Genomic DNA, 23,369 nt, shown 5'->3' on the forward strand with positions numbered 1-23,369 from the left:
CTCTCCTGTGATTTTGGCAGCGCCGTTTAATAAGCTGACGTAGTTCACAGACGCCTACTTAGCAGACCCTCTCATCAGCATGTTTGGCCAGCTGTCAGGTAGCTTCTGTCCTTTCCACCCAAATTTCTGACCGCTTCCTGGTGATGCTGAGGCGAGCTTGCCTGTGTGTGGATTTCCTGCACGATCCCTCCCTCCGGGGTCCCTGTTTCCTTTGCTCGTGGCTTGACCATTCCTGCTCAGTGAAATCCACTCACCCTTCGAGAGCAAACTCACGAGGGCTGACTCTGCCCTTCCTCGGGGAGCGGGGGTGCTGGCTCCTCAGCGGCCACCCCCAGGGCTCGGCCAGCAGCCACATGGGCGGACGTGTGTGCCTCTCCTCTGGGGGTGGCCGTGTGGGGGGCAGGGGACAGCCAGGACCTCCCCCTCCACAGCAGCAGGGCCGACACGGAGGCCACCACGGAACCCAGCGGTCCCCCCACCTCCCAGCATCAGGTCAGGAAGGCTGACCTCTGTGATTGGCAATGGCCAACCGTGGCCCCGGACCCAGGACCAGAACACGGACCTCTGAAAGCAGCCGCGGCCGTCCGGCGAGAAGCTGCATTTTCAGTGAGGCCGGCACTTTGGTGGTCGGTGAGAAACCAGAGCCTGGGGTCACCCGGGGGCTCACGTGTACCTTCTCCCCCAACCCTTCCTGATGCTTTCCTCCCAGCTCCTCCAGCTCCCCCGCCCCCAGGGCAGGTGGGATGCGGGGTCCGAGATCAGCACGGCCCCCAGAAACCCATCCAACCCTCCTCTGACCTGGTCAGGTGAACAGCAGAGGACATGGACATGACCTGACTGTTACCCACAGGGCGCCTGGAGAAGGGCTGGTTCAGATTGACAGAGGTCACGTGTGGCAGGGACGGGACACAGGGGCTGGCCTGGTTTTGTTCTGTCAGAGAAACTGGAAATCAGGCGTTAAACCCAAATGCAGAACCCAGCTCACCGTGGTGCCCATTGAGGTCTAAGCATGGGGGGCAGGGCACTGCCCTGTTTTAAAGCCCCAGGTGTGAGAAGACACGCCCCTCACCCAGCTGCAGGCTTCTCTGTCTCTCCCTGAGGCTCTGCCTGTCTTTGTCCTAATCAGGCTCGTAATTGATTGGTTTAGAGTTTTGTTTTGCTTCTGGTATCTTGCTCTGAGTATCAGGTTTGAATATAATTGCCATAGGTCACACTACCTAATCCGTATGCAGGCTTGGGAGCTGGGTGACAGGAATGCTGTATGTAAATGGATGTAAATGGATGCTCTCGCCCCGTGGCAGCGGCAGGTGAGTCAGGTGGCTGTCAGTCCTCACAGGTCAGCCCACTGGGAGCCCCCAGAGCTGCCGGCTCAGCAGGCTGCTGCATATTTATGCACCCATCGAAAACAATCCGATAGCTGTTCTCAAGAGATCTCAAAATTCCCCCAGTCTATTCCCTTGATGAGAAAAATCACGCTGCTGATCTTCCGAGTTATCTGTGCCTTCTTTTATGTAGAAGGCAGACTGGATGTCTCTTACATGTGCTGGGTTTTAAGGTGGTTTCATTTCAATAGATGCCACGGGGCACTTTTGGGTGTGAAACACCATGCCGGGTAAATGCGATGTGGAGCACGTTTCAGGATCCCGCAGTTCAGGAAGCGGCACTGCCGTGGGGTTGGAACTCAGACCTCAGATGGGGGGAGTTCCATATTCACGTCGGTTTGGGGGTGGACCACCCTAGGACTCTGAGCCAGAAGGGACTTCTCAGCTAGACTCTGCTCAGCCTCAACTGAGAGAGCCAGTGAGACCCCCCGTCCCACCTCACTTCATCCTGAGAGTCACTTCACTTCCAGCTATCTTATAGGTGGGGTTTCTGCACAAGCTTTTTAAAAGTTTTCCCATCGTGAAAACAATAAAGGGCCGAGGATGGTTGAGACTCGGGGTGGCAGGCTGAGGCAGTGCGGCCCAGAGCCCAGAAGGGGAGGGGGTGGGTAGAAGGAACAGGGAAAGGCCAAAGGGGAGCTTGAGAGTCATCTCAGAGCTGAGATGGAAAGACTTCAAAACCTCCCAGCTGACTGAAAATTCCAAGGGGCGTGGAGAGCGTGTACGGTGGTTTTCTGCTCAAGGAAAGCGACTGCGAAGTCAGGATGGTGTGGACAAACCTGGGCACCAAGTCTGAGGAGCCCCTGGATTTCTGGGTTGAGGGGTGGGGCAGACACTTGAAATTCAGGAGATACATGATGGGAAAACAGGCTTGGAGGTGGAACTTTGTGTTGTTTAATTAGAGGTAAAAGTTAATTCATGCGGTGAAAGAAATTGCCAAGGATGAGACGAGAGGCTCAGGAACAGAGTCTTGGGGGTGTCTCAATTTGGGGATAGAAAGCACAGCTTGGAAATTAGGCGGTGAGTTGCATCAGCCGCAGAAATAAGGGGCCCCCAGGCCAGTAAGAGGACCCACGTGTCCGGGGCTGCCTGAGAAAGACTCGGGGTTTGGTGGGCTTGAGAAAACACCTCAGTGAGAGCAGACGGGAGACACAATATGTTAATGCTGTGTCTGCAGTCAGGATCAAAAATTTCAAAATTATTTGAAATTGGCATTTGTTTTGAGGCAAGTATTTTTAAATCAATGTAAAATATCTTCTCAGTAGAGAGTCCAAGTTTGCCAGATATAAGGAAAGCAAGTTGGCAAGAAAGCGTTTGCCTTGAATTTTTGTTTTAATTGAGAGACTTTAAAATTAGGTGGTTTCGAAGATTCCTAAGGCAGCCAATCATGTTTAATCTTATCAGATCTTCACGTTTCTCTTCAAATGACGGTCTCACCTCAGGAAACATATCCCGTGTTGATTTTAACGCCTGTGGCTGAAAGCGCGGGTTGATTGTGAGTCTGGACGCTCGTCCGAGGGTCCCATAACCTCCAAGCAGGAGGAGCGCTCACTCGGAGCTTTCTCAGGCCCCCTGCCTTCCGACTGGGCTCTGCCCCGCTGGCTGAAAAAGAAAAGAAGCCTTGTGTCTTCAGGGCAAGACCCTGTCCGCCGGCGCTTCCCCACGTGGTGACGGCCGAGGGTCTCCTCTCCGCCAGGTCGTCTGAGCCAGGCGAGCCTTCACACACGGCCCGCATGGGGTGGAAGCAGAACACCGTCCGCACACTTCTGCGTAGAAGCCCCCCAGACTCGGAACACAGACAGACCGCGGGTGTGGGGAGCCCATAGGCAGGACCCAGGCCGCCCCGGGGGAGACGCTGTTTCTTTTATTGGCGATCTGTGCCGGCCGAGAACCTGAGGGCCGCTCCGGACACGCGGGCGCCGTCCAGCCTCTCCCAGAGGCTCGCACCTGCACAGAGCTCGCCCGGGGCCGCAGAGATGCCTCAGGCCCGCTGCCCCAGCGTCTCTGCCAGGTCCCCCCGAGGCCCTTCATCCCCGCCACCTCTGAGGACCTGCGCCCGAGCGCCTTCTCTCCACGCCGTGACCCGGCTCTGACCCTCAGGGGTTCACTGCAGAAGCCACAACTCCTGAGTGCTGCCCGATAGAACTTAATCCTCCTTCGGGTCATGGAGAAGGCTCAGACTGACAAGGAACTGTGGGAAAGACAAAAAAATGATATTCCAAGATGTACTCTGTGCAGGTCACATCCCACCATTCCGCAGAGACAGCTGGACAGTTTCTGGGACCTGATCTGAGGGTTAAAGGGCAATCTGAAGTTTGCCTAAAAATGCCCCTCAGCCTGGAAGGTGGAACCAGGGTCATGGGCCTCATGGTTGGATGTGACTGTGACCTTTGACCTGTAGCTCCATCAAAATGAACAGCCCTCAAAGGGGGTCGTTGGTGGTGGCTTTGAAGTAAGAGCCAGGAAGGGAGTGAGGAGGGTCAGGTGGGGTAGAGCCACAGTCCCTGATCCCAGTGTTGGAAATGCGTTACCCCGCGAGCCAACCGAGGGGCGGGGCCTCCCGGGGCCGGGGCCTTCGAGGGCCGGAGCAAGGAGACCTGTGCCTGTGCTCAGCAGCTGGGGCAGCCCTGGGCCTAAGCAGCACGGTCAGTGTCTCACGGTTTGGAGGATGGACTCGCACCCAGGACCCAAGCTCAGGCTGGGCTGGTTCCTTCTGAGGCCGTGGGGGGGGGGGGTGCCCCAGGCCCCTCCCCCAGCTTCTGGGGCTTTCCTGACGACCTTCAGTGTCCTTGGCTTGTAGATGCATCACCAGAGCCCTGAGTAAGGGTCACAAGACCCTCTCCCTGCCGGCATCGCTGTGCCCAAGTTCCCTTTTATCAGAACACCAGTGACGCTGGAGTGGCCCCCATGCTGTGTGCCGTCACCCCCGCTGATCTGCAGCCGCTCTGGTCACAGTCAAGGCCATGTTCCCAGGTCTGGGAATTAGGATTTCCACCCACGACCTTTTGAGACCCAGCTCAACCCTGGCAGTCAGGCTGGGTGAGACATCGACAGACCTTGATGCTGATGGTGGTGATCCCACGGCCCCGGAAGCCGGTCCCACGTGGGTCTGGTGCTGGGCATCTTAGCCGTCACCTCATTTAATTTCCCACCACCTAACGGGCAGGATTTGGACCCACGTCAAGAAGAGAACCTGGGACTCAGAGCAGCTGGGTCCACAGACCTCAAGCCTGGGGGGCCGCTGATCAAGGCAGAACCTGAGGCTGTTTGACAAAAACCGACTCACTCTCCCCACTCGCTCTGGAAAGAGGATGAGTGAGAAATCCACCGCCTTCCATGTTGCCAGGAATTAGGCTGCTCTCTCATTTCCACCGTCCCGGGGACGCGTGCCAGGAGGAGAAGGTGGGGAGTGGGCGGGAGAGCCACGGGGCGTGTGTCCGATGTGCTCAGGGAAGAGAAGCCTCAGGGATGCTCCCACGGTGACTCTGCGCTGAATCCTGGGGCCTCGGAGCTGAACAGCAGCTGCTGGTCTTACTCCTGGGACACGGACTCGGCTCGGCCCGCTCCTCAAAGGGGCAGGGGCAGGCTCAGGCTCCTCAAAGGCACCCCCCTGCTGGGGGCCTGTGGACTCTTGATCACCACCCACTTCAGATCATTTAAGCAGGTAGATGCTGCGTAATTGCCATCTGAGTCCTGAAATCCACACCAAGACAGGTAGGGGCTGCCCTAACCCGAGGTAACCTGGCTGCTCATTGTCTGAACATCAGAGCTGAGAATGACTCGGGGGGTCAGACACTTAGGGTGTACACGAAGGCTAGTCCTGTGTGGCTTCAAGCTTTTATATTGTACAAATAAGTCAATAAATATTAACATAAGCATAGGTCCATCCTACATTATTGTCCAGCAGGCCTGCTTCTCGCTCTTGACTCTAACATCATTTTCCTCCTCTTGTCTTTAAACTTGACCTGCACGTAAGTACCCCCAAGCACCCCCAGAGGCCGCCTGGCCATCAGCAGCTGCAGCAGCTGTCCTGCAAGGTCCCAGATGCCCTTGACTTCTGCAGAACCCTATGCCTCAAGCCATCGCCCTGCTGGGTGCCCCGGGGGAGCAGGCCTGCCCCTGCGAGTGTCTTTGTGCTCAGTCCCCACCCGGCTTGAGAGGTCGGGCTTGAGAGGCAGGAGGGGGAGTCCCCTGGGCCGTCCGAGATTCCCAGGGGACCTCCCCAAGGGCTCTGCCCTCCTCTGCCCCTCACTCTCCTTCCCCAGCCGTCTCTCCAGCCCTCTCCCCGCTCCAACATCCCGCCACCCAGGGACTGACGGTCTGTCCCGCCAGGGTCCCCTGAGCAGTGATGCTGGCTGGCTCTGTCCTTGCCATCCCCAGCACTCGACAGACGCCTGATGGGACATGCTCCCCACATCTTGTTTCTGAAGGATCCAGTCACTTAACCCTCACCAGGCTCCAGCTGAACCACAGTAAGTGCGAACGCTTCTTTCTCAATTGGCATCCTGGAAGGGTGTGCGGTGCGTCCATGTCACCAGCCTCGTGGCCATTTTGTAATTCCTCCTCTCGTCCGGCCTGGTCGGACTTCAGTGACCACACTGATGCTGGGGTCCCCAGGGGGCTGCTCCGACCTTGTCTGGTGGAGCTTCCTCGGCAGAAGGGACTGAAGATGCTCCTTCAGAGGACTGTTGAGAAGCAGGGGCGTTAAATGTCCTCAGTGCACTGTTTCCTATAAATGTCCAAAATGTGAAAGGAGGGTTCTGCACCACTTCAAACAGATGAGAAAGCAAGCTGTTACACTACCAAGTGGTAATGCATTTTTTGTCAGAAATAAGAAAAGCCACATAGGAGAAGACATGAATGAGACAAGTGAATGTATGATGTAAGTTCTGGGGTAAAAAGGATCACGAGATGCCGGGGGAGCACAGTGAGGACCCCTGAGCCACCTAGCTGTGGGACTGCCCTCGCTTCACCCAGAGGGGACAGGGACTGCGTCTGAGGAGAGAGATGGTCCTCTTGCGAAGACAAACAATCACCAAAATAAATGCAAACATGTAACTGAGACAAAGCCAATTTGGGCATATAAAATAGGACTCTTGAAATTTTAAAATGCAGTTGAAGAACTGAAAGATATATTTGGAAAAACTTTCTGAAAGATGGAGAAGAAAGATAAAGAATGAAAAAAAGAAAATGAAAAAGCCAAGCATAATAAGATCTACTTATCAGCAGGATGCGTGAGTGCTACGTGCTAAGTCGCTTCAGTCCTGTCCATTTCTTTGTGACCCCATGGACTGTAGCCCTCCAGGCTCCTCTGTCCATGGGATTCTCCAGGCAAGAATACTGGAGGGGGTTGCCAGGCCCTTCTCCAGGGGATCTTTCCGACCCAGGGATCGAACTTGGGTCTCCTGCTTGCAGGTGAATTCTTTACTGCTGGGCTACTGGGAAAGCCCTGCCAGGACGATACATATGACAATTGAAATGCATTTAGTAGACATTCAAAACACATGCACACACAGTAAAGACAATAAAGGAGAAGTTAAAAAGGAAGGAAGAAGCACTTTCTCAGCAACCAGCAGGCTTCACGTCGTGTGTGCACCGAGTGCTGAGCAGCAGGAGCGGAGAACAGGTTTCCTCAGTGACCCGCATGCCCAGAGTTAGGGAGAGGGTGAGGGCGAAGGCAGAATGCCCGCGCTGCTGGCAACGAGGTGGAGCAGAAACCCAGGGAGCTGCCCTCGCCCCGCCCTGGTGTCCCGAGGGCGAGGGGCAAGCGATGCCTTGAGAGCCCCCTGGGAGCTGCGTCTCCTCCTCGCACACGCTCGGTACAGACATGTGTGATGTGTGATTTTCAAAAGCAAAAAATAATAATAATCACTCTGAGATTCTGATTTCCTAAATAAACGTCCCAGAGAGAATGTCTGCCACTGACTTTTACGCTTGATCTTAGGGAGAAGACCAAAAAGCGATGTCGTTGACTTTTAATGTTAAAGAAAAAAAAAAACAAGCTTGGCTTCCACAAAGAGGGAATCGGTTCGGTTCTGAATCCTGGCAGCACCTGGGCAGGACACCTGACCCAGCCGTGGCTGCAGGGGTGGGTGTGGGTGGAACTCAGCCTGTCCCTGGGAGGGAACCTCTGTCTTCCTGCAGCAGAGACTCGGGTCTGGCTGCAGGGAGCCACCTCCTAGTTTAATGACATCATCATGCGCCCTCCAGGGGCTCCCTGGCCTCGTCGCCTCTGCTCTCCCACGTCCTCTGTAGCACGACTCCGTGGTTTCCAGAGCATATGCCCGCAGGTGTGCCACAGGTTTATGTGACAACTGGAGCAAACCAGAATCTCAAACCCAGTATAATTTATGCTGAGAATAGGAGTTGACCCATAATTAACAGTTTGCTTGTCACTTGTTCATATATAACTTAATTGTTTAATTTTTAAATATTATGAGCTATTTATATGTGTATTTCTTGATAATGTTACTCACACTGAGTTGAATATTTGCTGCTTGTAAAGTGTTCTTATAGCTACAGTTTTAGAAAACAATTTATTTTAGAAAGGCCAACATCCACATATGTCATAGTATCAAAACTGAGTGTTGTCAATGTACTAACTTGTTTTAATCTGTGTTTTAGTAGATTTGAAAAGTGAAAGTATTACTTGATTGGTTGTGTCTGACTCTGTGACCTCATGGACTGTAGCCTGCCAGGCTTCTCCATCCATGGGATTCTCCAGGCCAGAATACTGGAGTGGGTAGCTATTCCCTCCTCCAGGGGATCTTCCCAATTCAGGGATCAAACCCATATCTCTGTGTTGAAGGTGGATTCTTTACCATCTGAGGCCACCAGGGAACCCTTCAGTGGATTACATTCTGTTTTCTCAATCACTGGTGTTACCAGTACCTATTGTAGTGATAGGTATGGAATTTCTGTTTTACCCAAACCTACTGTTTTAAAGTTTTGGGGGATTTTTTTTTCAGTTCTTTCATCCTCTCTTTTTCTTTACACCCCAAATAAACTAGTTTTTGCATATTATAGGTACCACTGTGCTGATCTAACTCTTCATTATTCTTTCTTCTGTTGTTCCCATAAACTCACATACAATGTCGTATCTATCTTGTTTTATACTGAATCACTCAAGTCTAGCAAAGTGCAGGCGAGTGACCCCCCCTAGAAATGCTAGTTAATTAAAGACATCCCCATTTAGGAGCTATTTACATCACCGTGGCTGTAAATGAGAAAGTGGAACTCAGAAGTATTATGTAGGCATATTAGTAAATATATATACAGTGATACTATGTAAATTTGCTACCATTCACTGAGCCTTTATGGTTACCTAGATCCTTCTTGTATATTATCTAATTTAGAGATTGAAAAATTCCAGGAAATTCATGCTTATGAACAACGAGCTCAGATTATGAGGAAGTAAGTGGTAGTGCTTTTGTGAGCCAAGTCCATCTGACTTCAAATCTTTTAACCATTAAACATTTTACTGGTCACTTGTATAACATAACCTGCCTAGTTAGATTTGGGATTCATCCTGCACCAGGGCACAGGAGCACTATCTTCCTTTTGCCTTCTCTCGCTTCCTTTTTCTCTTCTCTATCAACAAAGCCATTTTAACCAGCCCCGGGTGCAGCACCCAAGACAAAGTCGGGTGATTTGGCTGCTCCAGGGTCTTGGGGACCCAAGTGCTGAGCCCTGGGACAGATGAAGCAGGAGAGTTTGGGAAAAGGTATTCCGAGGAGGAGGTGGGGGGATGTTCTTTTGTTCTAAATGGCAAAGTCGAAAAGAAGGAAGACAAATCTGGTGTAACTCCTTTCTCTTTCTGGGAATTTATGAGCTTAAGTCCTCTGCGGTCTGTGTCCTTGTGTTCCTGGCAAGACACGCGGGTGCAGACTCAGTCCTTGTCTGTGTGATGAAATCAGGCCTTGGAAGATTAAGTGTAAAAGGGAAGGATTTACAGCTCAGCTCTAAGGTCAACAGAGGCAGACAGGGCAACGGGCTCCCAGGTAACAGGAAGGATGGCTGAGTTCCAAGGACAGTGACCCAAAAGCCTCTCTTTCTTATTTGACTCAACTACCTAGTTGCCTGTTGTTCAAAACAGGAATTACAAAGCTAGTTGACGTCCCACTTGAGCATTTTGCTGTCGTCTATGACAGATCGGTTAGTGTGCTGAGAGGTTTTCAGTTCCTATAAAACAGAAGTGAGCGGCAGTGGGCCCTTTAGAATGGCAAACCAGTATGAGGGAGTGTCCACGGCACCTGTTGGGGTGAAACATTTTTGGGTGAAAGTCACCACCCAAAGGCTCATCTGGGACCCCAGGACTTAGATTGCTGGTCCTGGTCTCAGCCCTTCCAGTTCTTCCCATGGTGGGGGGCAGAGAGGGGACAGTGTGAACACCCAGCAGCCCTGGGACAGTCCTGCCTGGTCGGGGGTTGGGAAGAGGTGTAAACACCCGGCAGCCCTGGGACAGCCCTGCCTGGTGGGGGACAGGGCATGGTGTGAACACCCAGCAGCCCTGGGACAGTCCTGCCTGGTGGGGAGTGGGGGAGACAGTGTGAACACCCGGCAGCCCTGGGACAGTCCTGCCTGGTTGGGGGTGGGTGGGATGGTGTGAACACCCAGCAGCCCTGGGACAGCCCTAGACCTTCAAGCAAGAGTGCGCAGATTCTCCATGGCTCTCCCAACAGCTAACTGTGGAGCTTTGAGAAAGTGTCTCAACCTCTGAGTGTGGGTTTCTTCACTCAGAAAGTTAGGGTCATTTGGTTGACAGGTAAATGATGTAATGGACAAGAAAGTGGTGTTGACCAGAGTCCCCTGGCTCCACGACGTCACAGAGACCAGCCGTGTCTGATAGCCCCTGAGCCGCCTGGAGAAGTCACAGACTAAATAAACAGGGTCACCCTCAGATTCTGGTTTGGAATGACTTTGCTGTGTGCCGGGGCCTGCTCCTGCCCCAGACGTGGAGAGGAGAATCCAGTAAGGAGGTCTGGAGGGCTCAGCACTCGTCCCCCGGACCAGGAGTTCTAGAACCTTCTCAGTTGGAGAATGTCCCCCAGCCTGCACAGATGACTTGGCTAGCAGGGAACAAGTCTTCCCAGACAACCCAAGGGAGACCCTTTCTCGGAGTCTGAGCAGGAGCCCCAAGTCCAGAAGGACACTTCTCTCAGGGATCATTGTCCATCGATAGGACAGCAGACACGGTCCCTCAGGAAAGCTGGAGGGTCCGTGGTGACTGCAGAGGGCACATTCTCTATCCACGTGCCCTCTTGTTGTCATCCTGAAGTCACTAGGTGCTTTACCATGTGGTCCCTGTTTTGTAGATGGAGAAATCGAGGCACAGAGAAATTAAGTGACTTCGCCACGGTCGCAGGCTGGGGAGGACCTGGACCAGAGCAGAGAGACCTGACTGTGGGCCTGTGTCCTGCCCACGGAGTCACGCTGCCTCCATTCCTGGGAGAGAAGACTTCCTGCAAGGTAACCCAGCTCCCCCAGCAGCTACTCAAGGATGCCTACATCCATCATCTCTGATTCTCGCTGATCTTTCCTGGTAGATTTCTTATGAACCCAAACTTCCCAGAGCCTGCATTGAGATGAGGAAGCAGCTCCCATCATGTGAAGCTGTGCGTGGAGCCGGGTCTCAGTTACCTAGGAGACGGAGACCGGGGACAGGGCAGCTGGCAGGAACGGCTCCACTCAGCTTGATCTGCAAGCTTGGTGGTGCCAGAAGTGCCTCGTTTCTTTTCATTACACCTTCCCTGACTATCCCACCGCCACACAGGTCCCGCCGCCGCCTGCGGCCTCCTCCCCGCCTGGTGATACTGGAGCAGTGAGTGGCCGCAGGTTGGGGGCAGCGGGTGAGAGGCAGGGCCGGCTAATGGCTGATGACAAAGCGGCTTCTGCTTGTGAGTGGCCAGGGAGTGGAGGAGGGAGCTGGGAGCTCAGGCTCTGGGTCAAGTCTGAGCTGCCCACCGCGGATGCCGAAGCCCCAGGGTTCCTCCTCCCCATCTGTGCAGAGGGAGAGCATGACGGTGGGGAATGCAGGTTAGGAAGACAATGGTCCTCATGCTCTTGGACCCCACGTCCAGCCCCTCCTGGGGACACGGCTGTGGCCTGGAAGTTGCTCAGCCTCCAAAGCTTGATGGAATCCATGAATGTGCAGCTTTTTGGTGCAGTTAATATTCTGTTATCTTCAGTACAGCTCAACCTGACCAGTGCACCTTTTACCACAGGGATCAAATAATAAAATAAGTACTGCTCCGGATGTAAAGTTAACAGTTTACAACACAATTCACTGAGTCGTTCTATGGCTTTCATTGGTTCAACAGCAAATTTCTTACATTCTAGGCTTTAAGTATAAAACCATTTAAAGCTCTCCCCAAACCCTCTCTTTATTTTTAAAATAAACATTGGGCTTAAAATTTTTTTTTAAATGTATGCTGAAATAGTTCCTTCAGGGTGATTTTTCTAAGCATGATTCACTAGAGAGAGAATCAGAAACCCAGGTGGTGGTACCCGGTTGCCCCTTCCCCAGGTCCAGGGGAGTCCAGAGCCCGTACATAGGTCAGAAGCCTGCATACCACCACTCCCGCGTCACCAGCAAAGCTCCTACAGCTCAGGTTTCAGCCCCACCAGAAGAGCAAATTCAAAGCACAGCTTGCCTGAACTTCCGATGGAAAAGGCCGGGTGACCATCGGCGGGGTGGGCACGGGGCAGGGGCCTCGCCCACACTCCCGGTGTAAACCTGGGCAGTGCAGACCTCTGCACACCTCATGCCCAGAACTGTGCACACCTGGCTGAACCTAAGCCTCTCTGGGAGTTTCTGGACATTGAAACTTGTGTGAGAGGGGAGTGTGCCTCTGTCTCACTATGTCACTTGGCAGCCCCACTGGCTGAAGGAGGAGAGACTACCCCAGTGCTCTGTTAGGCGTGGTCTACAAGTTATCTCCTGCAACCTTCAGAGAGGAGGTTTATTCTTTTACAAGAATGTATGAAGTATTTATACAAATATATATATTTATACACACACACACACACATATATATATATATATATATATATATTATTTGAACTGAAGTATAGTTGGGGCTTCCCTGGTGGCTCAGACAGTAAAGAATCCGCCTGCAATGCAGGAGATTCAAGTTCAATCCCTGGGTCAGGAAGATCCCCTGGAGAAAGGAATGGCTACCCACCCCAGTACTCTTGCCTGGAGAATCCCATGCACAGAGGGGCCTGGGGGTACACTGTCTGTGGGGTCACAAGGAGTCAGACGTGACTGAGCGATTAACAGCTTCATGGTTAATTTTCAATGTTGTGCTAGGAGTGTGCAGAAAAGTTACTCAGTCACACGTAACTCCGCACGTGTTCTGTTTCAGATTCTGTTCCTTACATGGAATTCAGTTCCCTGTGCTATGTAGTAGGTCCTTGTGGGTTATCCACTTTATATATAGTTATGCGTATATGTTTATCCCAGTGTTAATGGAGGCTTATTCTCAGAGAGCACAACACACTACAGGGCCGGGAGCTCAACCAGGGCCGGCCCTGGGATACACAGAGTGTCCCCAGAGGGGCCAGCTGGGGTGCAGCCTTCCCACAAAAAGAGGCGCATGTTAGTGGGGGCTGGTATTCATTAATTGAGGGGTTAGTTGCAGGCTTGACTATCCACCTAGAGGAAAATAAGTTTGTCCCCAATATATACGAAAAAGGATTAAAACCTAAATGTAAAACGTAGAACAGTTCTTAGGCAACCGGCGAGTGAGCCAAGGTTTTCGACTCCATCTCACAGAGTGATGGCCTCCACACCGTGTGGTGACAAGTCCCCAGCCCAGGTGACGCCCAGGCTTATTTCAGCTACAGCAGGAGCAAAATGTCAAGGGGGAGTCTCCGCCTCCACGGCGTGACCGGCCGTGCCCCTCTGAGGCTCTGAGGTCCGCACCCCCAGCAACCCAAGCGCCCAGGTCCCCTGAGCTGCCCAAGGCCTTTGCACGTCCTGTTCCCTCGCCCGAAACATCTGCCCCAGCCCTTTTTTTTAACCTGAATCCTGAAGTTTTCCCTTAAAGCTCAGCACACATTTCAAACACTAAATGAGCTTGTGCTTTTTATTATATGTATTTTTGCTACTCTGCACACAGAGTGATGAGTAAGTATTTGTTGGTCGGTTGATATGAAGGCTCAGGCCAGAGATGCCGGTTCTCCCAGGATTCTCTGCAGAGTCTCGACTTGCTGAAGCTTTGCTCCAACAGCAGGTCCACCGGGTCTTTCTGTAATATCAGCTAGCAGAGTCACAGGAGTCTAACTAGTCTTCTCCCAGATTCTGATGTTTCTTGACATAAATTGTGGAGGAGGTGAACTCTGCATCCATGGTATCTCTTTTTTATTTTAATTTTTAAAAAATTTTGTTGGAGTACAGCTGAGTTACTTGTATTAATTTCCTGTATTAATTCTTATATTAATTTCTGTTGGTGGTGATTTAGTCACTAAGTCATGTCCGACTCTTGCAACCCCATGGACTGTAGCCCACCAGGCTCCTCTGTCCATGGGATTCTCCAGGCAAGAATACTGGAGTGGGTTGCCATTTCCTCCTCCAGGGGATCTTCCCCACCTGGGAATCAAACCCGATTCTCCTGCATTGCAGGCAGATTCTTTACCTACTGAGCTATGAGGGAAGCCCAATTAATTTCTGCTGTAGAGCAAAATGACTCGGTTATTGATACAGATAAATAGATAACAGATTATTTTTCGTATTGCTGCCATTATGGCTTAATCACAGGGTACTGAACAGTCTCCTGTGCTATCCAGTAGGACCTTGTTTCCTATCTGTGCCGCACGTTAGCGCAACGGTTTGCATCTGCTAATCCCAAACTCCCATCCCTCCCCCCTAATCCCAAACTCCCATCCCTCCCCCCTAATCCCAAACTCCCATCCCTCCCCCCTAATCCCAAACTCCCATCCCTCCCCCCTACCCCCCTGCACACATGATTTTGCCATGTCTCTCCCACCTAGAATACAGCTCTGGCCACACTGGCACGTGTGTGTGCTCAGTCACTTTGGTCGTGTCCAACTCTTTGCGACTCCATGGACTGTAGCCCGCCAGACTCCTCTGTCTATGGGATTTTCCAGGCAGGGATACTGGAGTGGGTTGCCATGCCCTTCTCCAGAGGATCTTCCCGACCCAGATATTGAAGCCCCATCTCCTACTGGACAGGGTGACAAATGGCCCAGGCCAGGGCGGGAGCTGGTGAGAGGGGCTCTCGTCTTTACTGCTCTTCTCTTGTTGACCCTTCTGATGTGCTGAGTGGAGTTCTGCAATGAGCAGTTTTGCTGTGTTTAAATTACTTGCATTCACCCGTCCAGCAGTATGTTTTTAACTCAAGGAGGAAGTGTAGACAGTGGCGGTTTTCGGGGCCCTGCACCAAAGCTGCCACACGGATGATCTTGGGCAAGTCCCAGGTAAAGGGCGCAGAATGTAGATGCCACCCTTACAGAATTGTGTGAGGATTGTGCAAGGTAGTCGATGGAGACACCCTGCGACCTCCAAGCGTAAGTCCTGCCATGACCACCAGGAGGGGCCATGACCCTGGAAAGCCCCTGATGGTTCAGACCAAGGTGGCCGCCAATCGCCCCCAGGGCTAGACCACAGTGAGAGTAGCCACCAGGAGAAAGCCTGTCCTTCTGACACCCCCCACTTCCCACATAGGTCCCTGACCAGATTAAACACTTCAGCTACAAGGAGATGGCGGACATTCTATGTGGATGTTTTTCCTTCCTGCAAACTTCACCACTGTCTATTGTATTCTCCGTACAAGTGCAACTTAGGTTGACTGACCCGCATGTGTCCTCATCAAAGTCTTCCCCTGCAGGGCCCCTGCAGGACCAAGGTCTTGCTTGTTATTTTTAAGCATCGCGGGTAGACTGCCTGGCCCTTCCCCAGCGGCCAAACCCCCTTCACAGAGGGACACTGTCTCTAAGACCCCAGCAGGGAGCACGCTGACCGCCTTCTCTCCCTGCAGATGGAGGTGGACGCTGAGGAGAAGCGGCATCGCACGCGATCCAAAGGGGTCCGAGGTACGTCCGTGCCTCCCGGCCCCCGGCACCCTGCTGGGGTCACCTCCGTCCTGCAGAAGCCCTCCATCTGGGCCTCTGGGGGGTTGTCTGTGGCAGGTGGGGTGGACTAGCGGTGGAGGGGAGTCTAGCAATGGAAGAGAAATGAGCGTCCCTTTTCCTCTCTCTGCAGTTCCCGTGGAGCCGGCCATCCAGGAGCTGTTCAGGTCAGTGGTCCGCACGTGTGCCCAGCGGCGGTTCAGAGAACGCTGCCCTTGATAGAGAGCGGGCTTCCGCGCTCCCCGGGGCCCGGGGCCTGCCCCCGCCCCCCAGTGTCCGGCCTTCCCTGTGAGTCCGCATCCCCGCCCCCGGCCCGCCATCCAGGGGGCACTTGAGTGACCCGTCCGTTCCTCTTGCAGCTGTCCCACCCCCGGCTGTGACGGCAGCGGCCACGTCAGCGGAAAGTACGCGCGACACAGGAGGTAAGGCCGCGGTCTCGGCTCGGAGCCGCGTGACTCGCGGGCGCCGCCTTGGCGAGGCTCCCCTGTCCCCCGGACCTGGGGCTCTTGGAGTCGCTCCGACGGCCGCCTGGGGCAGCGTTTGCCCACCCGCGGGGGACAGGAGGGGTCAGCGCCGCCCCGCCCCCGGTTCGCGGGGGCCGGGGTGTCTTGTTCCGCTTTCTCCTTCTGTAGCTCAGGATGGTGACCCTCAGGTGGTGGAGTGAAGGACGGCCTTCTGGTCTTTCAGCGGGAGCTCGACCGGTCCGGGGGAGGAAGGCCAGGCCCCAGGCGGCTGCGGGGGACGGCCTGGGCTGGAGCGGCCAGGCCGGGCCAGGCTCCAGGGGCTCAGGGGCTCCAGGGCTCAGGTGATGTTGCCCGTCAGCCCAGATTTCAGGCGTGCGGCAGAGACGATGAGGGGACACCGGGAGCATGGAGCAGAGAGGGGCTTGTGGCGGCAAGGCTTCACGCCAAGGCTGCAGGGCAGGGGCAGGTCGGCCGGAAGGTTCTCGTCTCATGGGCCCCCGGCCCTGTGGAAGGAGGCAGCTTCCCCTTTGTGCGGAAGGTCGCGGCCCTGGTACGTCAGAAGCGTGCACCGGCCAGGGCTCACCTGTGGCCGACTCCCGTACCCAGGCTGAGAGCCTGTCGTCCGGCCAAGCAGCCTTTGGGGGCCGGGCCCAGGTACGCGGGCCCAGGTGCTGCAGCAGGTGCTCCAGCCCCCAGGCGACAGTCCTCGCGGCCTCGCTCACTATTTCCTTTTCAGCTGAGCGCTAATTTACCGGTGAAATCAAGCAATTATGATGATTGTCCTTCAGCAAAATCAAGGGAAAATTACAAATTACTCCAAAATCCCCCATGCTAGCATTTAGGGAGGCAGGGAATTTTAATGGGCACCCACGATGAAACGGTTTCAGACTGGGGGAACAGCTAGCCATGGTTAAGAGAATTTTGTGACTTAAATTATTATATTTAATGTATTATATTATTATCGTACTGTGCAAAATTATCTGATTTAAATACATGGTTTATTTCAAGTATTTGCTATTTGATGAAGGAGTATATATGTAAATTCTTTTTTTAAAGTCCTGTTTTTAAAACCTGACTGGTTTATGTTTACGATGGAGAAAAACAAGTTAGCCAACTGTGAGTGGATTTTTCCCCCTAATCCTCTCATGTGTGCATGCCTGCTAGGTCGCTTCAGTTGCATCCTACTCTTTGCAACCCTATGGGCCATAGCCCACCAGGATCCTCTGTCCATGGGATTCTCCAGGCAACAATACTAGAGTGGGTTGCCATGTTCTCCATGGAAACTTCCCGACCCAGGGATCGAACCCAGGTCTCTGGCATCTCCTGTATTGGCAGGCAAGTTCTTTACCACTAGCTCCACCTGGGAAGCCCAATCATCTCATGATTAATCAATAGTTAAACTTGATTATATTGCTACTAGAAGGAATGATTAAATTTGGCTAAAAAGTTTTAATTAGATGTCAGCTAGTTTTAATTAGGTGTGATAACCACACTTTTGCAGGAATACTCATGAATTTCCCAAAGAATTGACTATGCTATGCTAAGTCACTTCAGTCGTGTCCGACTGTGTGACCCCATAGACGGCAGCCCACCAGGCTTCCCCGTCCCTGGGATTCTCCAGGCAAGAACACTAGCGTGGGTCGCCATTTCCTTCTCCAATGCATGAAAGTGAAAAGAGAAAGTGAAGTCGCTCAGTCGTGTCCAACTCTTAGCGACCCCATGGACTGCAGCCTACCAGGCTCCTCCATCCATGGGATTTTCCAGGCAAGAGTACTGGAGTGGGGTGCCATTGCCTTCTCAGAAGAATTGACTCAAGGCTTTGTATTTCTGCCCACAATGCACCCCATGATTGTGGACCCCATGATGGGTCCTGTGGGATGCAGGCTGTGTGTACAACCTCCCCGGGGTCCTCTTCCTGTATAGAAAATGGTGCTTAGGCTGAGGCTGGGCCAACTGAAGACAGCCAGGCTCCACCCTCCTCTGAGACTCAATGCTGATGAGAGTGCAGAATGCCCTGAATTGTGCAGGAGCGAAGTAGATGAAATTTTAGAGAATATTCACAGAAGCAGCCAAACTGGAAATTTTTAAAACAAAAATAATTTTAATTTTTAAATTTAAAATGGCATTATTTTCACCATGAGTCATAATGTATACAATTATTGGAATTTCCACTATTTTACTAGTGAAAAGTAAATAGTGAATCAGGAGGCATATTGGGGGTCCCAGAACACAGTCTTCCCTTTGCCACTAGTGACCCGGGGGCTTTGGGTGAATTATTTAACTTTTGTATGTCCTTAGTCACTCAGTCCTGTCCAACTGTTTGTGACCCCGTGAACTGTAGCCCGCCAGGCTCCTCTGTCTGTAGGATTTTCCAGGCAAGAATCCTGGAATGGGTTGCCATTTCCTCTTCTGAGGGATCTTCTCCATCCCGGGATCAAATGCTCGTCTCTTGCATCTCCTACATCGGCAGCCAGATTCCCTACCAGTAGCGCCACCTGTATTGGCTTCAATTTCTTTGGTTTTAAAACAAGAAAGTTGCAGACTTTGTTGCGTGCCTGCTACGCCACTCAGTAATATCCAACCCTCTGCGCCCCCATGGACTGTAGCCCAGGAGGCTCCTGTCCATGGGATTCTGCAGGCAAGGAAACTGGAGTGCGTTGCCATTTCCTCCTCCAGGGGATCTTCCCAACCCAGGGATCAAACCCGAGTCTCTGACATCTACCTTCATTGGCAGGCAAGTTCTTAACCACTAAGGCCGCCTGGGAAGCCCACAGACTTTGTTATGTAAAGCTAATTACCATTCAGAATGCCATGTCAGAGATAAGACTTCTCTCCCAGGAATCGCACTGAGGTATCAAGTAAGGCTTCCTACGTTCTGTTTCTCAATGGCTACATATTATCAGTAAGTTTTAACTAAGAGGTGACATTGGAATTTCTCAGACTGAAAAGGTGGTCCTTGTAGTAGGTAAGATTCTTGTACACATCAACATCTTCTGACTGTAGCTGTTTCAAATTTGTCAGATTTCAATTATATCTGGCTCTGTTTCTTTCATTTTGAAAAGACAGTGTCTGCGCCATGACAGCTGCTCTCATGCACGTAAATGCCTGCCCCGCCCCCAACAGGCGTCACCACGTAAATGCCTGCCCCGCCCCCAACAGGCGTCACCACGTAAATGCCTGCCCCGCCCCCAACAGGCGTCACCACGTAAATGCCTGCCCCGCCCAGCACAGGCGTCACCACGTAAATGCCTGCCCCGCCCCCAACAGGCGTCACCACGTAAATGCCTGCCCCGCCCCCAGCACAGGCGTCACCCCGTAAATGCCTGCCCCGCCCCCAACAGGCGTCACCACGTAAATGCCTGCCCCGCCCCCAGCACAGGCGTCACCACGTAAATGCCTGCCCCGCCCCCAGCACAGGCGTCACCACGTAAATGCCTGCCCCGCCCCCAGCACAGGCGTCACCACGTAAATGCCTGCCCCGCCCAACACAGGCGTCACCACGTAAATGCCTGCCCCGCCCCCAGCACAGGCGTCACCACGTAAATGCCTGCCCCGCCCCCAACAGGCGTCACCACGTAAATGCCTGCCCCGCCCCCAGCACAGGCGTCACCACGTAAATGCCTGCCCCGCCCCCAGCACAGGCGTCACCACGTAAATGCCTGCCCCGCCCCCAGCACAGGCGTCACCACGTAAATGCCTGCCCCGCCCAACACAGGCGTCACCATGTAAATGCCTGCACCGCCCAACACAGGAGTCACCTGCCCCAGCTGGGGCTCGGCGCCCGTGAGACATCTTCACATAAGACCAGCACAGCGGCCTCAGTTTGGGTCTTGATGAAATGGCCCATCATTTCAGGTTTTTACTTGGAGAAGGAAATGGCAACCCTCTCCAGTGTTCTTGCCTGGAGAATCGCATGGACAGAGGAGCCTGGTGGGCTACATACAGTCCCCGGGGTCGCAAAGAGTCGGACACGACTGAGCGGCCAACGCTCAGGTTTTAACTGATGCACTTTTCAATGAATGTACTCCTGTTAAGGCTACAGTTTCATTTTACTCACTCATCATGTCAGTTTGTAGCTGAGTATAAAAGACATTCTTTTAGTATATTGATATCTAGCTATTTGAACATGCAAAAATTAATTTGAGGCAGGTGAAGGGAATCAACAATGTAAAAAATAAAATTTTTTGGAAATTTGATTTCAAGTAGTAAAATGAAGTCTACCAGGTAATCTTTATTTTAGCATAATTCCTAAGAGAACCAAATACTGGCCAGAGTTTCAGTGTGCCGTTTCACTGCTTTGGAGGGCCTGCATGGCGGTGGTGGTGGCCCTGGGCGGTGGCTGTGGCCCTGGGCAGTGGTCATAGCCCCAGTCAGTGCCCGTGTCCCCGGGCAGCGTCTGTGGCCCTGGGCGGAGGCTGTGGCCCTGGGTGGTGGTCGTAGCCCCAGTTGGTGGCCATGTCCCTGGGAGGTGGCCATGGCCCTGTGCGAAGGCCATGTCCCTGGGTGGTGGTCATGTCCCTGGGTGGAGGCCGTGGCCCTGGGCAGTGGTCGTAGACCCAGTTGGTGGCAGTGGCCCTGGGAGGTGGCCATGGCCCTGGGTGAAGACCGTGTCCCTGGGCGGTGGTCATGTCCCTGGGAGGTGGCCATGGCCCTGGGCGAAGGCCGTGTCCCTGGGCGGTGGTCATGTCCCTGGGTGGTGGCTGTGGCCCTGGGTGGTGGTCGTAGCCCCAGTTGGTGGCCGTGGCCTTGGGAGGTGGGCCCCAGTTGGTGGCCGTGGCCCTGGGAGGTGGCTGTGTCCCTGGGCGGAGGCCGTGGCCCTGGGCGGTGGTCATGTCCCTGGGTGGTGGCTGTGACCCTGGGTGGTGGTCGTAGCCCCAGTTGGTGGCCGTGGCCTTGGGAGGTGGCCCCAGTTGGTGGCCGTGGCCCTGGGAGGTGGCTGTGTCCCTGGGCGGAGGCCGTGGCCCTGGGCCATGGTCTTGCCACTTCAGTGGGGATTTGGTTTCCTGTGGATGCTGAGATGGGTGACGTTTTCCCTTGGTAAGGAAGGCAGAGCTGTGGGTTCATAAGAAACCGGAAATAGAGGGCAGAGGAGGACCAACCACTGGGTGATGCTTGTGAACTTCATCAATAGTCTGAATTCTCAAGGAATTCATGATTTACAGTCCTGGTTAAGAACGAAGGGGTGGGAGTTAAACTTCTAATATCATTTTATTGGACGTTCTGCCTTATGCAAAAGCCGTATCCTTGAACTACAGATAATCGACTCAGGGCATTTGTTTGTGTTAATCGTTCACAGTTTTAGCTGCCTGATAAGCATACACACAACTGCACAAAGGGTGAGTCAGAGAGAGAAACTGGGGAGAAACAAGGGAAATGAAACCCCCGGGCACACCAGGGGCTTGGACGTGGCATCCCACGTGGTGCTGAGTCGCCAAGCAGTCAGGGTGAAAGAGAGGAAGAGCAGTGACAGAGCCCCTGCGTCCGATGCAGGCGCCATACCCGTTCCTCCTCCGGGCCACCCTCCTGGACCTGAGGCCCATCTCTGGATCCCTGCACACTGACCACAAGGGCCCCAACTCAGTCAACATTTTCATTTCCTGATGCGTGTGGTCAGCATCTCTGGTGGCTCAGACAGTAGAGAATCTGCCTGCAATGCAGGAGACCAGGTTCGATCCCTGGGTTGGGAAGATCCCTGGGAGAAAGAAATGGCCACCCACTCCAGTATTCTTGCCTGGAGAATCCCATGGACAGAGGAGCCTGGCTGGCTACAGGGGGTTGTAAAGAGACACAACTGAGTGACTAAAACTTTCACATGCACATGATCAGGGACAAAACCACCAGCCTTTATCTTCCAAAACATTGTTAGTATCCAGACACACGACTCGGATTCTTCTAGGCTCTATATTATTAGCACATAATTATGACAAAATCATCATGGAATCTGCAATCAAGGCCAGAAGTAATTCTCTTTCATGAACCAAAATGCGGTCTCAGTCTCTGTCCACAGCAAATCCCGTCTCTTCCTTTCCACTCACGTCTTACGTCTCTTGCACACCTGACTGCACACTCCACTGTCCTGAGTACACACGGCTTTTCCAAAATGGTATTTATGTGAGAGATGCTGAAGGTAGCATCTCAAACGTGACGTGGGGGCCAATCCCAGAGCTGCCTTTGCAGGTGCAAAACTAACCCTCCACCATCTAAATGAGTTCCCGGAGTCTGGTTCTTAGACACCCAGGTTCAGGGAGAGGCGCATTGTGGATCCCTGCTCTCCTTCTGGGACCACCTCATTCCTTTGTGCAGGCAGACAGGTGACTTGTAAGCGTCTAAAACAGCCGTGGGTGAAAAGAGAACATTTCCGGCCTACAGCCTGGGTGGCAGGAAGAAAATGAAAGACATGGAGGAAGAGTCCATGAACCTGGAGTTGAGGAAGTCACTGGGCTCTGGGTTGGTTGGCTGGAAGACTGCCTGTAGGGAGGGGTAAAGGACACAGAGCCAGCCCAAGACTGGGGCCCTGAACCAGCAAGGACAGACAAGTGCAGGAAGAGCTGCCTAGTGCGAGATCCCGTCTGACCCAATGTCTCGGGAGCTGGGGTCTCTGCCTGTCCTGGGTGGTGTGTGTGCTCCGCTGCATCCCACTCTTTTGGAACTCAGTGGACTGTAGCCCGCCAGGCTCCCCTGTCCACAGGATGCTCCCGACAAGAGTACTGAAGCGGTGCCATTACCTACTCCAGGGGATCTTCCAAACCCAGGGATCAAACCCGCGTCTCTTGTGTCTCCTGCATTGGCAGGCTGATTCTTGATCAGTAGCACCACCTGGGAAGCCTGAAGATAGGTATCTTATGGATAGAGACATGGGGTCAAGAGGCCCCAGTTCACTCCATCTGTAGTTGTTTTAGTTTGGTTCAAATACCCGAAAAAGAGATTGTTTAATAATCCAGAGAATTACATGACCTGTTACTAGGACAGCCAGAATGTGGGACGTGAAAACTTTCCTACCAACATTTACTCTTAAAAATTTGACTGAGATTGAACATTCTAATGCCTTATAATCACAATTTTCTGTCCCCAAGTTGATATAAAATATTGTGTTAAAGACACAGTGCAACTTGATGTTACAAAGGGGTAAAAAAATAGATACTAAATTCATTGTCAAAATCAGGGCTAGTTTATTGTTCTACTGCTACGACTGTAAGTATTTGTTAGACGCTCAGTCGTGCCTGACTCTGTGCGACCCCATGGACTGAAGCCCGCCAGGCTCCTCTGTCCTTGGAATTCTCTAGGCAAGAACACTGGCGTGGGTTGCTGTGCCCTCCTCCAGGGGATCTTCCCAACCCAGAGATTGACTCCGAGTCTCCTGCATTGCAGGCAGATTCTTTACCATCTGAGGCACCAGAGAAGCCTTATTGTTCTAAAGTCTTTATAAAATTTC

The 23,369-nt window shown here is 53.0% G+C and overlaps 1 protein-coding gene across 16 annotated transcripts in view; it reads left to right on the forward strand.

The window, feature by feature from the left end:
- MYT1L (myelin transcription factor 1 like) overlaps window positions 1-23,369 on the forward strand; it is a 378,916-nt gene that overhangs the window by 225,602 nt on the left and 129,945 nt on the right. For all 16 annotated transcript variants that reach the window (XM_044940559.2, XM_044940561.2, XM_044940570.2 and 13 more), the window contains 4 exons: window positions 10,697-10,850; window positions 15,383-15,437; window positions 15,607-15,640; window positions 15,833-15,895. In XM_044940559.2, coding sequence (XP_044796494.1) covers window positions 15,383-15,437; window positions 15,607-15,640; window positions 15,833-15,895 — 152 coding nt within the window. In that variant the 5' untranslated portion in view covers window positions 10,697-10,850. The remainder of the gene's footprint in view (window positions 1-10,696; window positions 10,851-15,382; window positions 15,438-15,606; window positions 15,641-15,832; window positions 15,896-23,369) is intronic.

The sequence above is a fragment of the Bubalus bubalis genome, chromosome 3 (assembly GCF_019923935.1).
Source record: "Bubalus bubalis isolate 160015118507 breed Murrah chromosome 3, NDDB_SH_1, whole genome shotgun sequence".
NCBI lineage: Eukaryota > Metazoa > Chordata > Mammalia > Artiodactyla > Bovidae > Bubalus > Bubalus bubalis.